The sequence below is a fragment of the Phocoena sinus genome, chromosome 7 (assembly GCF_008692025.1).
Source record: "Phocoena sinus isolate mPhoSin1 chromosome 7, mPhoSin1.pri, whole genome shotgun sequence".
Taxonomy (NCBI): Eukaryota; Metazoa; Chordata; class Mammalia; order Artiodactyla; family Phocoenidae; genus Phocoena; species Phocoena sinus.
In genome coordinates, this window is record NC_045769.1 from 26,873,565 (window position 1) to 26,889,271 (window position 15,707).

Sequence of the window (15,707 nt, forward strand, 5' to 3'; positions counted from 1 at the left end):
TCTAGTCTCTCCTTAAAATGAAGGAACAGCTTTTAAGTAATGCAGTCATCAAAAAAACTGGAGTTGGAAGTCTAATTGAAAATTTCTAAGTGGAATGTCTTGGCTGAAAGGTGTTGTGAAGGGAAAGAGAAAGATGAAATACTTTGGTAACTTTTTAGGACAGCATTATAGAAGTTAAGTTCAGGTGTGGTTTAAATCCTAGTACAGCTACTTAAGTCTCTGTGGTCTATGCAAGTTGTATTATCTCTCTCAGAAGTACTTTCTTATTGTTAAGATGTGAGTAATATGAGTAGCTACCTCATAGAGTTGTTATGAAGATTAGGTGAGATAATACACTTCTAATAAAGTGCTTAGAATATTGCCTGGCAAAGCGAGCTTTCATTAAAGTTATCTATTACAGTTGACCCTTAAACAACACAGGTTTGAACTGCACAGGTCCATTTACACGTGGATTTTTTTCAATAAATACATTGGAAAAACTTTTGGAGATTTGTGGCAACTTAAAATGTGCAGGTGAACTGTATAGCCTAGAAATATCGAAAAAATTAAGAATAAACGTATGGCACGAATGCATAAAATATGTGTAGATACTAGTCAATTTTATCATTTACTACCATGAAATATACAGAAATTTATTGTGAAAAGTTAAATTTATCAAAACTTATGCACACAAACACTTATAAATCATATGCAGTACAACTGATTACACTAGGCTACCATAAAGCAATCATATTTCTGTTTCTTTGTTATCGATGCATGACTCTTCTTACCAATAAATAAATTACATTTCTTTTTCATGTAATTTTTTCATTTTGAGAAATGTTGATATACATGATTTGTTTCACTGAGCGAGTATGTATTGATTGCCTTCTGAAGGTTGTGTGTTCAAATGTAATTTGATAGGCGTGACTCTGGAAATACACATTATAACCTCCTAGCAACACAAAGAGAGTGATACTACTTGGTATCACTCTGACTTTCCCAACTGTATCCGAAGTGGAATTAATGTCATTTGCTTCTCAAAATGTTTATTAAAATACTCATGCCTTTAGTCCTATTCTGGATACTATAAAAACTGAACCAAACAGACATATTTTTCCATCCCCTTGGTAATCTACACTTCCTGCGTTTATGAACTTCATATAAAATCACAACAAAAATGACTATAATATTACCGAGATTGCCTGTATAGCTCAGAACATTAAATGTTATTTGACATTTAACCATGAAAAAAAACTAGAAAATCGGTATAATATTTACACATAGGAGGAAAAGTTTCTTCCAAAATATTTATTTATTTAATAATATATATGTGTATATATGTATTTTGATAGCAAAAAGAAAATAAATATTCTTAATCCTTTTCAAAGCAAGTGCTATTTTATTGCTGCCTTCTTTCAAAGGTAGTTTACTAAAATTTCACTAGGTGGCAGTAGCATTCTGCTTCCACACGTATCTATAGCATTGGCGAGAGCCGTGTTGTTTTCCAAGTAAATATGTGGTTCTGAGATATTTCTTCTAATCTTCTTTTTTATATAAATAAGTATCTTTGAATAATATTTTCATATTCAATCTAGATATGTATTCAGAGAAGATGAATAACCAATAAGTGCTTATACCTCCTGTTACAGAGCTGGATATACAATGGTTCCAGTATTAAATTGAAATAGGAGACCTGTAAATGTTATATATTATATTTGGCAAAATCTCATTCTCATGACCATATAACGATTCAGTTTCCTTTCTCTTTGATATTCTTGAATTTTGAGCCTTTCTGACCACTTGGATGCGTTTCACGAAATTTATTTTTTTTTTAATTTTTTTTAGTAGATCTTGAATTTTTAACTTAATTGTGATGCTATTTATTTATTTGTGGCTGCATTGGGTCTTCATTGCTGTGCGTGGGCTTTCTCTAGTTGTAGCGAGCGGGGGCTACTCTTCATTGCGGTGTGCGGGCTTCTTGTGGTGGTGGCTTCTCTTACTGCGGAGCACGTACTCTAGGCACGCGGGCTTCAGCAGTTGCGGCTAGTGGGCTCTAGAGCGCAAGCTCAGTAGTTGTGGTGCGTGGGCTCTAGAGCGCAGGCTCAGTAGCTGTGGGCCACGGGCTTAGTTGCTCCGCATGTGGGGTCTTCCCGGACAGGGGATCAAACCTGTATCCCCTGTATTGGGAGGCAGATTCTTAACCACTGCGCCACCAGGGAAGTCCCTAAAATTTACTTTCTTTTTAGAATGGAGACCTACCATACTTAAGTTGCGATAGTTACAGGATTTTCATGTTGTCTCATCCATACTCTCCATAGCTGCTGTCAAGTCTCATGATTTTCTATGGAATGGACAATACAATAGTAAAATTCAGATATTAAATAATGATAATGTCTGTCATTGATTGATGTTCCCTATATGCCAGGCACTGTGCCACATGGATTGTCTTTTTTTTCTTCACAACTCCATATAATAAATATTATATTTATCCTTATTTACAGATAAGGATATTGAGGCATGAAGAGGTTAAATAGCATGCACAAGATTTAAAAGTATTTGAACTCTGGAACCTACACTCTTAATGCATTCACTAGTTTTACTATCCAGAAATCTAACGTAGATAGACTTTTTCTGTTCTCACCTCTTTCACCCATGGACAACGAAGTGAAAGTTCAGTGTTCTTTTCTAACACAAGCTTTAGTTATTTCTTTGTGGTATGTGCTCTTTGATTCTAAGGGGACAAAGTATTAGGAAAAAAATAGGAGAGGCAACAAATAACATTTCTTCTTTACATTTCTCCAAAAAGGGAATATTTCGTTCTTAGACCTTGAGTGTGGGGTTAATTAACTATAAAATCAGGTAGCAAACCTAAGTTGTTGTAGTTTATACTTGAGCTGTAATATATTAGAGTACACCTAATGGTGATGTTTAAATGGAATACTGGGCTCAATAACTTCTCCAAGGGGTCTTCCAATTCCATGATTCTAAGAACTGTGTTATTCAGAACTCTTAAAGAGATGCCATCTGATCCACTTTGCAACTTTAGGGAAACTTCTTTAAATAAAATGCTAGCTGCAGTATTATCTATGAGTGACTATTAATGAATGTTAAAAAATATTGCTGTGAGCATGCTGATCATTCACCAAAAGCACCTGCTAATAACGTGTGGTACAATTATTACCTACCATTCATTAGAGAACAATTTCCGAAAATATGATACAGTGTTTGCAGTGAAGAGCAAAGACTAAACCTGTTTGGTAACACCCAACTCAATGCCAAGAGTATGTAAATATTTTATCTCTTATCCCCCCGAGAGTAACTTATGCACTCTTGCTGGCATTAATTCTGTCAAACCTGTTGACCTGAAGGCACTGAAGCAAGAATTTTCTAAATGAGCCCATTCTGGTCTGAAATTTAACTTCAGCTTCTAGAAGCTCCTAGCATTTCCATAGAAACACCTCTCTTATGAGATAATTGGGCTTAGAGATCTTGAATCTCTCATATTGTAAATAGTAATTTCTCAAATGTGCCATCGCAGGGTGGGGAGGCGGTGTGCAATAGTATCTTGAGACTTGTCAGACTCCCGCTTATGTTCCAAATGAAGTGTCATGGGCAGTGTCATTGACCTACACCAAGAGTAAGCTAAGACCTCAGTTTCAGGGATTTTCATGGAATATATAGTCATCTGTGTTCAATATATGGAAGGGTATTCCCCCGCTTTTTCATTTCCTGTTACATCTTGAGATTCTTCTGTGAGTACTCTTGGATGTGTGGGGTGGGGGTGGGAAAATTTGTGCTGATTAAAGGTTAGAGATTTGGCCTCATTAAATAGAAATGGATAGAAAGGGAGGTAGAAAAAGTAAGAGAAAGTATGAGAGAGGAAGAAAGTTTTGGTAAACCTGGCATGTTCTAAATTAGAGGCCAGGATACAAGAGGTGGAAAAGTGTGGTGCCAGCCTCCCCACTGCTTGGCTTTAGAATCATTAGATGCCAGTCACATTGTCTATTTCTAGAACAGGATGGAGTAAGCCCAAGGGAAAGGCAGTCAGTTTGGGTTTTCCATCAGCATAGTAGTTATGTTGATACACAGATGAGGAGTCTGTCCCTCAGAGCTCCTTCTCCAGCTGACAACACCCTGGTCTTGCCTGGTCCTGGGTCTTTTTATACTCCTTTTCTACTCTTTTCCAGAAATGGTAAGAACCCAAACTGTCTCCACTACAATGATGCTTTTAAGGGTTTGGTTTTGTGGTTTGAGATTGCTGTAACAAGTAGCAAAGGCAGGTCAACATCCTCTGAATATCTGGTCCAGGAAGCCTTCCTTCTTCTGAGAATGCAATCATGGCTTTGGACTTGCCATTGCGTACGTTGGGTGCATTCATAATTTCTAGTTTGAGTTTCACTGTGCCACCAAGTTAGTGCCACTGTCATTAACTTCCATGCCTTTTATTAGCCACAGTGAAGGTCTCAATCATAAATTCCAAGCAGAATGATCAAAACTCTGTTCCTATCTGAATTTCCACAAGGAAGATAGAGCCAGCTGACCATAGCTGAGCCTTGAACTTGAGCTCAACTAGAACGGGGTGTATTTTTGGAGGTTACCCAAAGTGGAAAGCCAGTAGTATTTCAAATTCAAGCCAGTTTCCTGAAGGTGGTTCAAGAGTTGGTGCCAAAGAGACCACATGAAAACTCAGAGTTCAAGGTGTGAGAGCCAAGAGTCAGGAATGCAAGAAAATTTGATTGAAGTTAGAGCAATCAAAAACAATTGAGGATGGTCTAGATAGAATGATTTCCAAGAATACTATTGGTTGTCTGTGGCCAGCAGGAGGAGGTATATGTGTATGTTATCGCTGACAATTCCAGACCATTCAGTTCAAGTTAGAGACTGTGCAAGCTATTGAAAGAGATAAGAGGGAGGGCAGGGAAAGGTGGAAGAGGTTGGGGGGTACTGGACTTTGATGTCATGAGTGTTCTAATTCTGTTATTCTCCCATTGAATTCTACAGATCTAGATTAAATACTTTGCAATATAAAATAATAATGTCTAATAAATATTTTTGATGTTGTCCCTCCAGCTTGTTATTTTATTACTTTACTCCCAGACAAAAAAGCAGAAAATGTGTATACTTAATTTCATTAATAGAGAAAAATTCTTCATGGATTTAGATTCTGGACAAAAATAGGTGTTTTCAACAGCTGTACCTAAAGGACTGTACCTCAAGATGGTGTTCACCCATTAAAGTCATGCTGTTTTTTGAAAAGTTCCCTAGATGGTCTAAATTTTTTAACCTAAAACATGAAATGTTATTTATCTATTTATCTACTTTGCATCTTATCTTTTAGTACAAGTTTTCTTAGCAATGAAATATAGTGGGTTTTTAATTTGAGCTGTTTAGTTAACATATGCCTCTTCTTGGAGAAAAAAAACAGTAATTCCACTTTTGTTTTGCTCTAAAGATATTTTACTGTATAATTTTTGATATGCTAAGTGACTCAAAATATGCTCTTCTCCTATGCTCATCTTTTCCTTTCATTTCCTTTAAACTCAAGACAGTGCAGCATAAGCTAGCAGAATTAAAAACACACATTTGTGTAACCAGAGCTTTTGTGGACAGCTGTCTCCAGCTGCATGAAACGAAACGTCTGGACTCTGCCACTGCTTCCATGGCGAAATATTGGTATGCGTGCTATGGTAATTAAAATGTGGTGTTTGCACAGATTGTTATGGAATTCCTCCAACTTGACACTCAGCCTTGAGGGTCTTAAAGGAAGAAGGCTAAGTAAATGAAAACTAGCAATAAGAACCACCTTTTTAAAAAATGCTGAAGGGCCCCATTAAACATATAAATTTATAATGTGCTAAAACTTACTCAAGTTGGTTTTTAACTTTTAGCTTGCCATTGAAAGTAAAATATTAAGAGACTAAAATAGGATGACTGATTAGTTCATTCAAATAGTAGTTTAATCTCAAATTATCTGAAGAGTGGCAGTATAGTGAGATCACAAAATTACAGTAATACTTAGAGTCCTGAGATAGAGTCCCAATTCTTTCATTAAATAACTGCAATTAAATTAAATTATTTCTAGGCCAACATTTTGATATCTGTGAAATGAGTAGATTGGGCAGGAGTTTTCTATTTAAGATGTTTTCCATATCTAAGAAAAATTTCTGAAGATTTGACTGTCCAATCAAAAGTTGTACCTGCTCTGTTAAGCAAAAGGAAAAAAAAATGTAGTATAGAATGACTTTCATTTGTATTAAAGATGATTAGCAATGGTATTAAAGATGTGTTAATGAAAAAAGACCCCTATAAGGCTTTTGTGTATTTTAGGATTTAAGAACATAGTTTAAATCAAATTCTGGAAATGGGTTTTGTTTCCTCTTTTAAAAACAAACATTCTCACATCTCACTAGCCCAAAAATAACCTGGAAAAAATTCCTGTCATTATTCATTAACTTGTGTTCAGTCAGAAGTAGAATGGGGAAATATGTAGAATAGTGGTTTATGTAATGATTCCAAAATAATAAAGTTGCCAGGTTGAAAAGTCATGTGGAATTACTAGAAACTTGCACTTTTGTGGGAGACATTTTACATTTACATCTTAGAGCAAGTTTTTTGACTAGTGGGAAAAAGAGTAAAAATATTTTAGATATTTTTGGAAAAAGAGATATTTGGCTATCTGTTGGCCTTTTTGTTTTTTGAAAACACCAGGTTATAGACATACTGGTGTTTCATATTGGAGCAGAGGGAGCAAGTAGTTTTAACCCAGCAAATACTTTACTAAAATACTCGCCAAATACAAAAATGTATAGAATTCCAAATATCATTGCCCCCTAAACCTTGTCTGTTAATCATCATATTGTTACTGTATTTCTCAGGAACATCCTGACCTGTGTCCTATGGCTTGAGTTAAAAATTATTTTTTATAGGAAAATGTGTCTATGCTTACCTTTTCTTCATATTTCCCACTGTTGAAAGTAAGTTGAAAAGATTTTGAACTAACTTGTATTTTATGTTAAGATGAATAAAGTTCCTACCAGCCATCTCATGGATTTTAACAATAGTTAAAATTGTTGTGATAAGATCAGAAAAGGGTATTTCTGAAGCACCTCATGTTAATATACATGTACTTCAGGAATAATAATTCCCAAATAATCTTTAATAAGTTTCCTATATGATAGTAGGTACTTTAATAGAGGTCTGCCCTCTTAGGTTTTCACTTTTACTTTCAGTTTATTTATGAAAAAAAATTTTTTCAGTTACTAAAATTCAGAATTGCAACCTTTAGGTAGGAAGTGACACATTTGAAGAAAAAAACACATATTACACAAGGCAAAAGAAAATAGGTGACTGTATAATTATTCAGTTAACTTAGATCACATAGAGAATCTGCATAAATTAGACCAAATTCAAGTTTTACTACATTCTTTCAGGCTTAAGGTAGCCAACACCTAATAAATAGTCTAAGCTTTCTACATTTTGTTTCTAGACTTAACAAAAAACCCAGCCAGAAGTATAATTGATGAAGAAAGTATTTGTTGTATGAAAATTCTCTTGAGATTTATTTCACGTGGAATTTATATCAATCTTCTCTGGTTGGCTAATATGTCTAATTTTAATTGTTTGATAAATGTAAGCATTTAAACAATCATAAATAATTTGTTTCCTGATTGTAAAACATCTCATGAAAATTCATTTCAGATGTTCCTTTTCTGCTTTTTATTTTGGTCGTCTAGGGCATCTGAGTTACAGAACAGTGTAGCTTATGACTGCGTGCAGCTGCATGGAGGCTGGGGATACATGTGGGAGTACCCAATTGCCAAGTGAGTATGCCTGTTGTGTTACACCTTCTGGGTGGTGTGAAGAGAAAGGAACATTTCTTTAACTGTCCTTTGTCCATCGAGTACAAAGGGAAAGGAGGTGCAAAATCTTTGTATTTTTCAGCTGACTATGGAGTGTGTTCAAGTAGGTAGAAACAGCTTCATGTTATCAGCTCACCACTAGGATTTTGTCATATTTTTAAAAAGTGAAGATGTACTGCATTATACAATATACTAAATATAAATATAAATATATAACATACTAAAGCTTTATTTGAATCATTATACAGAGGGATTAATATCCCTTTTTTATTGTTGAATAATATTTTATTATAATTGATTATGGTTAATTATTCAGGTTTTTTCTAGTTTTTTACTGTGACAGTGCCACAATAAACGCCTTCATACATTTATCTTAGGTACATGTGTGTTTGATTACAACAGGACAAAGTCCCAAAAGTAGTACTGCTAGTTCAAAAGTATGCATATTTTAAATTTTAGTGCATTTCCAGATCATTTCCTCCAGTTTGAAGCAACTCGTACTCAAATGAACAAAGTCTAAGGATGACTTCTCCTCCTAAGCTATGAATGTTATTGCCCTTTAAACTTCAAGTGAATCTAATGGGTAAAAAATAGGTTACTATTCTTCCTTTAATTTACATTGACTATTAATCATTTTATTTTGTTTTATTTTATTTCATTTTACTGCAGTAAGAGCACTTAACATGAGATCTACCCTCTTCACAAAATTTTAAGTGTTCCATACAGTATTGTTAACTGTAGGCACAGTGCTGTACAGTAGGTCTCTAGAACTTATTCATCTTGCTTAACTGAAACTTTGTGCCCATTGATTAGTAACTCCCCATTTCCCCCTTCCCTTAGCCCCTGGCAGCCACCATTCCTCTTTGAGTCTATGAACTTGACTATTTTCGATACCTAATGTAGGTGGGATCATGTAGTATTTGTCTCTCTGTGACTGGCTTTATTTAACTTAGAAGAATTGTCCTCAAGGTTCATCTAGGTGGTAACATATTGCAGAATTTCCTTCTGTTTAAGGTTGAATAGTATTCCATTATATGTTACACTACAGTTTCTTTATCTGTTCATCTGTCCATGGACATACAGGTTGTTTCCACATCTCGGCTGTTGTGAGTAATACTGCATTGAACATGTGAGCGCTAGCATCACTTGGAGGTCTTGATTTCAATTCTTTCAAATAAGTACCTAGAAGTGGGATTTCTGGATCATATGGTAGTTTTATTTCATTTTTTGATGAATTCCCATACTATTTTTCGTAGCAGCTGAGATGCACCACTTGGCATTCCCTCTAACAGTGCGCCAGTATTGCAGTTTCTCCATATCCTCGACAACACTTGTCTTTAGGCTTTTTTGTTAATAGCCATCCTGACAGGTGTGAGATGATATTTCATTGTAGTCTTGATTTGCATTTCCCTGATGATTAGTGACATTGAGCATTTTTTCATATACCTTTTGGTCGTTTGTATGTCTTCTTTCAAATTATCACTTTTTTAAAACTAAAAAAAAAAAATAGACATTATAGAAAAATTAACCTGCATATAAAAAGGATCTAAGTTGTCATGTCTTAAAACTTTTATTGTCTATTTTGCTCTAAAACTAAATCAAAAGTATTATTTTTTTCTAAGTAGAATTTGTACTTCCTTCAACTTTAAAATAAATTAAATATAGCCTTTTTATTTTATTATATATGAATATTCTTGTTATCATTTCGAAGCAGTACCAGTTTGTCAGTAGGCAGCATCCTCTTCCATATTTCTTCCTCCATCTCCATCATTTCTTCTTTCCCTCTTCCTATAGTCTTTTGCCTCAGTAATCTCTCCATGGCATTTCTCCTCCTCATAGCAGAAGATATATTTTTCCTTTTATTTGGCAATATTTTCAGTTTATAAAATTTTCTCAGGGAAGTTTTTGCTATATAGAGAGAAGTCCAATTTAGTTTTGAATCTGAGAATGAGAATGCTGTGAGCTTCCAAAAACTTCTTATAATTTTAATCTAAATACAGAGTATCTAAAAGAGAAAAATTATCAAACTAGTATTGAAACTTACTTTCAAATTTATCATTTTGGCAAGCATAATTGAAAACATTTGATTTGCTTATAGTCCTTAATGAGGAAAATAAACATTTATTCAAGTTACATTAAAAACAGAAGCTCCAGAAGCTCCAGCATAGAGCTTCTGTTAGGTATAATTTACTAATTTTCTGTAGCCACTGGGCAGCTCAGAAAGCTTTAATCACAGGGTGTATATAATTTATAACCTTTTATAAAAACTCAGCAACAAGTAGGGTTTTTCCTTCCTTCAGAATGTAGGCATGAAGTAGCTAAGTGATTTCCTTTTCTTTATCAATCCTTGGACTTGGATTTTGGTATATCCTTCCAGAACTACTTCAAACAGGCCTTAATCAAAAGCAGATTTTTTTTTTATCTTTGTGTAGTCATGAAATCAAAGTAAACACTGAGTTATGCCAGCACAAATTAAATCATCTCTGGAATTTTTCCTGTGTGTTTTCATGTTTTATTCATAATATTAATCCACCTTATTGACAATATTCAAAATGCTAAGAAAGTAAAATAATAATGGGTGTTTATATTTTTCTACTTAACTGTGCTATTATAACTGCTGCAGGGTATGTAGACATGTCATGGCTCAGTGCTTGTCTAGTTTGGTTCGGTTCCTAAGAAAGGCATGTTAGGTGAAGAGGAGTCAACCATCTGCACGGTCCAAGATTAGAGCGTAGCATAAGTCTTGGTCTCTGTTTTCTCGGAGGCAATTCCATCAGGTCAATAGCAAGCAAAAATTGTAACTTGATGGCTTATTTGAAATCCCTAGTTTCAGTTTGAGAGACTTGACATTTCCTTTCAGGAATAATAATCCCCTTGGCCAGCTTGTTGGTTTGAAGACTGTATGAATTTTTAAACTAGACTGCTATTTCTCTCCCCAAAGACATAGGGAAGGAACTTTTCATAAGATAACGAGAGAAAGTAGTAAGATAATATCAAAAAAACTAATTAGATACATTAGGCAGTATGTGGATGAAGTGTACAGACTTTGATGAGATAGAAAAAAAATCATTCTAATTGTGTTTTTATATCCTAAGATTAAGCTATGTGTGTGTTGCTGAGTCTTAGTTTCACAGATCAAAGAGGTGCTTTTTGCTTTTTGGTTTTGTTTTATTTATTTGTTTTCTGTTTGTTTAAAAATAACCAGTCTTAAGCATGTGAGTTTACTTCAGTCTTACTCATTAGGCTTGGGCCTATGACAAGTGAGGCTTAAGTTTTGGCATTTCAAGACCTGTCTGCAGTGCTAGGAAGAGCAGCCTGAGATAGCTTCATCACTGTGGGGTTAAACATTCCTTCTGCTGCCATTCTCTGTTAATTTTAGTTGATGACTGAATTTAATTAGTAACCTATAAAAGGGCTACTGATCTCTGTCAATTACCTACTCCATTGGAACTTCTTTAATGTGAAAAAAAATATGCCCAACCTGATCCAAAAATGTCTAAAAGCATTGAGATTGCTGAAGTAGGCTGAAATGCCAGGTAAGTCCTGTAAATGAAAGTGTTAGATTTTGTGGGCAACAATGGAATCTGTTCAAAAGGAAAAATATATTTGAAAACACATATGTCTCTAGATTTCAAGTTTCATAAGAAAGCAGCTATTGAGACTCTAAAATTCCTTTGTAATACAAGAAGTCAAATCAATAAATATTTACTGAGCGCTCACTGTTTGTAAGGTTCCGTGGTGAACGTGGACAAGGAAAAGTTCAGAATTGGTCATGTTCCTAGAGAGCTTGCACATTTAATTTGTCTCAAATTAAATTTAAAAAAAATTTAATGCTTGAAAAAAATGCCTTTGAATTTGTCTACTAGAAAAGTCCAAAGCTCAGTAACTAATCTTACATTTCTGGACCAATGAAAATGTTGAGATGTAATAAAAAAGATACTTGCCAAAGTGGCAGGATACCTACCTTTTCATTCCAGGCTGCCAATGATCTGTTATGTGACCATTAAATAGCAGCCATTAATTAGTATATGTATTAACTTTTCAGCGTCTCAGTTCCTTTACCTGCAAAACAATAATAATATTTATCCTCCCTAAATCCAGAGCTGAGAGGATAAAATGACATGAGAAAATGTAAAACCAACTATATAGTGTTATGGTTGCTGTCATCATTACCAAAAGTGAATTCCTTCTTGTTTTTTTATGGCAGTATACTCAGCCACTCAGTATTTCAACCTCATACATTACTGGAGTGACTGTTAATCATTTCCAAAAAATAAGTTACTTGTTAACTTTGTGAAGTAATATTTTCTGAGGCATCAGTTTATACTGCCGATGGCAGCAGTAGTGATGGGAATCTAAAGGATGTTAGAAAATATGTACTTTCTTTTCTCTTTTGCTTTTTATAAAACCAGTAGATTTCAGCTTTTGGGGGGAAACATTAAAGGTAACAAGATATTAAGACATTCCATCCATTTCTAAATTTACAATTGCCCTTTTTGGAATGTTATTATATGTGCTGAATTTTACAAAATTAAATCAAAAGAAACATACTTAGAAATGTTATTTTGAATTTGTAATCTCTTCAAGCAGGCTAAAACAAAACTATACAAATGATCAATATCTTAATAGAATTTTATAATTATACCAATCTAGGGTGGATGCCATACAGAAAAAAAAGTAATTTACAAAGAACTTTTATTGTTTGGATTTCATTAAATGAACACTTTAAAGTAATTAATAGTTACCTGGTAAGACAAAATTTATAATTTCTAATATCTTTTGTTTATTCATTCAATCATCTTCTTATTTATCCAGAGCTTATGTGGATGCCCGAGTTCAGCCAATCTATGGTGGTACCAATGAAATAATGAAGGAGCTAATTGCAAGAGAGATCGTCAGTGACAAGTAGACATCTGCCCACATCCTGGAATCCTATTACAACTAATCTGGTTTTAAATCTACTCAAGATAAAATACAACCTGGAAAGGGAGGGAACACTAAACATGTTTTTATATGTTCTTTCTACAGAGAAAGAAATCAAATACAAATACAAGATTAACACAGTGGGAGGAGAAATCTTTGAATCCAAATATCCTAAAGTTTTCTATTTTAAAGGTTAGTAGGATCCTAAACCTTTCCAATTAAAAGGTTTAACTTTTAATTTTTTATATAGCTAAAAGGCAAAGATTTTCTGATTCTAGAAGCCTTAATGTTTCATTTATCCTTAAAATTCTAAAAGAGCGTAGTCACTTAGATCTTTAAAATTGAGGCAGAAATAATTCTGTTATTATACTTTAAAAATGAGATTAATAATATTTACAGCACATTGACTTTAAAAAGGAAAAATAAATATAATTTACAATGCAAAATATGTTTAGCTATCTCTTAGTCCAAATTCCCCCAAACAGTGGTTTCTACCACCCTATCCTAAACCTCTGTTTTTAAGTAATGAAACACTTTCTTCAAGCCAAAGCTTATGCCGAGTCCTTGTGAAATCCTGTTGTGTGAAGGGCTGCTCTGGTTGAAGCAGGAAGCCTTCCTACCTTATAGCCTTAGAATCACTAGACTCAGCTAAGCAAATCCCCACTAGAGAATGCCACTGGTTGCCTCAACCACTGACCCCTGGGCTTTCAACAGATTTCCATCCCAGTTTAATTTCTAGGAGAACACAGAATAATCCATCATCCTTTAGTTTCAAGATATTGGTGTATTTATAGGTATCAAAACAGTGACTTTTATTTTGGAGCAGTGTAATTTTTTAATTAATTTAACAGATTTACACTTTGTGTCATCTATAAGCCAGGCTGTTAAAAATATGATGAGAAATATGATTTAAAAAATTGGCAAGATCCCTGCTAATAAGTGAATAAATAAGTTGTAATAAATAAGGTAAGAAGCAAGTAAATAAACAAAATAATTTCAAATAATGATAAAGGCAGTAAAGGAAATAAAGTAAGCATTTAAAGTAGGAAAGTGAGGAAATGACGTTCGGTTTGAGACTAAATAATCAAAAAATAAGCCATTGATTTGTAAACTGCTAGCATCATTTTAGTACTTGTTTTTCTTTGCATATATTGCTGAGACAGTGAATAAAGTAGTTTTTAAATGGAAATAAATAGGTGTATTCTTGTTTAACTTAAAGAACCTAAACATTTTATTTGGTGGTATGGGTATTAAGCATTGTTTTTTTGTTTTTTTTTTTTTTTGCGGTACGTGGGCCTCTCACTGTTGCTGTGGCCTCTCCCGTTGCGGGGCACAGGCTCTGGACGCGCAGGCTCAGGGGCCATGGCTCACGGGCCCAGCTGCTCCGCGGCATGTGGAATCTTCCCAGACCGGGGCACGAACCCATGTCCCCTGCATCAGCAGGCAGACTCTCAACCACTGCGCCACCAGGGAAGCCCCTAAGCATTGTTTTTTAATGCAGTCTTTACAACTGGGTAGAGCAGAGAGTAGAGAAAATACTTTGATACCATTCTATCCTAGTCTTATATACCTTCAGTTTGCTCTTGAGTTGAAGTTTGTATGATTGCCAACTTGAGTCCTTGTTCAGTAAATACCGCACAAAATTGGTTAAAATAAATTCTTATTAGATATTACTGTATTTGCCACTTTCACCTCACTCCTACTACCAGGAAACAATACAGAATTAGACCAACCGCTCCAGCCCCAGCCCCAGCCCCTTTCCCAGGCTTACAGGAAACTAGATTTTAGGAATTAAACATCTGTAGGATAAACAGTAAAGTAACATAGTAGGAAATGCCTGCTATGTAGAGGTGGACAAACCTAGGTTTGAATGATGACCCTACCATTTAGCAGCCATTGGACCTTGGGCAAATTATTTAACTTCTCAGGATTCTTTCAAGTGCAAATGACAAAGAAACCCAATTCAGACCATCCTAGGCAAAAACTTTGAGTGTGCTAGCCAAAATGAATTGTAGAGCAGCTCATACAATCTAAAGAACTGTAGGAACTCATGTCTCAAGGGCCTGATTGAGGTTCAGGACTGTCAGCACTTACACTATATCTGTTTATTTCTACTTTTCTTTGCAAGTTGGCCTAATGCACACTGCAGAGAAATTTCATCATAGGGCCTGTAAAAATGACCTTGGGCTGCTCCAGACCTACATCCTTCAGCACAATATCATTATAAGGTGGGGAAAGGTGCACTATAATTGACAGTCTCATCAGGAGCACACAGACTGGGGGAAGCAGTTCCTGAAGCAGAGAGTGGTATTATCAAAAGAAAGAGAACAGAAAGTTTGCTGGGCAGCCCTTAATCACACTCGCACACACGCACAGTTATTACGGTCCACTAGAGCTAGGAATAGGTTCTTGTAATTTTTCTATATCAGAAAGTGAAACGATTTCTAAGGTAGGATATTTTCTTGGAATGATCCCTGAGATCTGTTTTCTATCTCTTCTAAGCTAGTTGTTTATCTTGCAAATTCAGTCTTCTTTTGCACCCCCAAATGAAGCAAGTGTTGTAGCATGAGCTTACAGCAAAGAGCAAAACAGGGAACTCAGAATGTGTTCCTTAACCTTCTATTTAGTTTTCATTTCTTAAATAGCTTATCTTCGTGTTTTGCTTGTATGGCTTTGATAGTTGTCCCCTAGGGAAGGAATTTATCATCTGTATCTCATGCAGTGCTAAGTGCTCAAGAAATGATAAATAATAATAATGCTCAAAGGAACAGACTGGACCAACACAGCAAGAAAGCCACACTGTGTAAATAATTAATGAGAATCAAAAAGCCTGAGTAATTTTGGATTTTGGCTGAGAATTTTAGAATCATAATTATTGCCTTAAAATTATTTTTGCCCTTTATTTCTTTGATGTTGTCATTGAAAATGACAATATATAGAAGA

At 34.8% G+C, this 15,707-nt stretch overlaps 1 protein-coding gene across 1 annotated transcript in view; it reads left to right on the forward strand.

The window, feature by feature from the left end:
- ACADL (acyl-CoA dehydrogenase long chain) overlaps positions 1-13,953 on the forward strand; it is a 38,751-nt gene extending 24,798 nt beyond the window's left edge. Inside the window, exons 9-11 of the mRNA XM_032637547.1 lie at positions 5,528-5,655; positions 7,716-7,802; positions 12,657-13,953. Of these exons, the coding sequence (XP_032493438.1) occupies positions 5,528-5,655; positions 7,716-7,802; positions 12,657-12,750 (309 nt within the window). The 3' untranslated portion in view covers positions 12,751-13,953. The remainder of the gene's footprint in view (positions 1-5,527; positions 5,656-7,715; positions 7,803-12,656) is intronic.
- Positions 13,954-15,707: the final 1,754 nt, after the last annotated feature.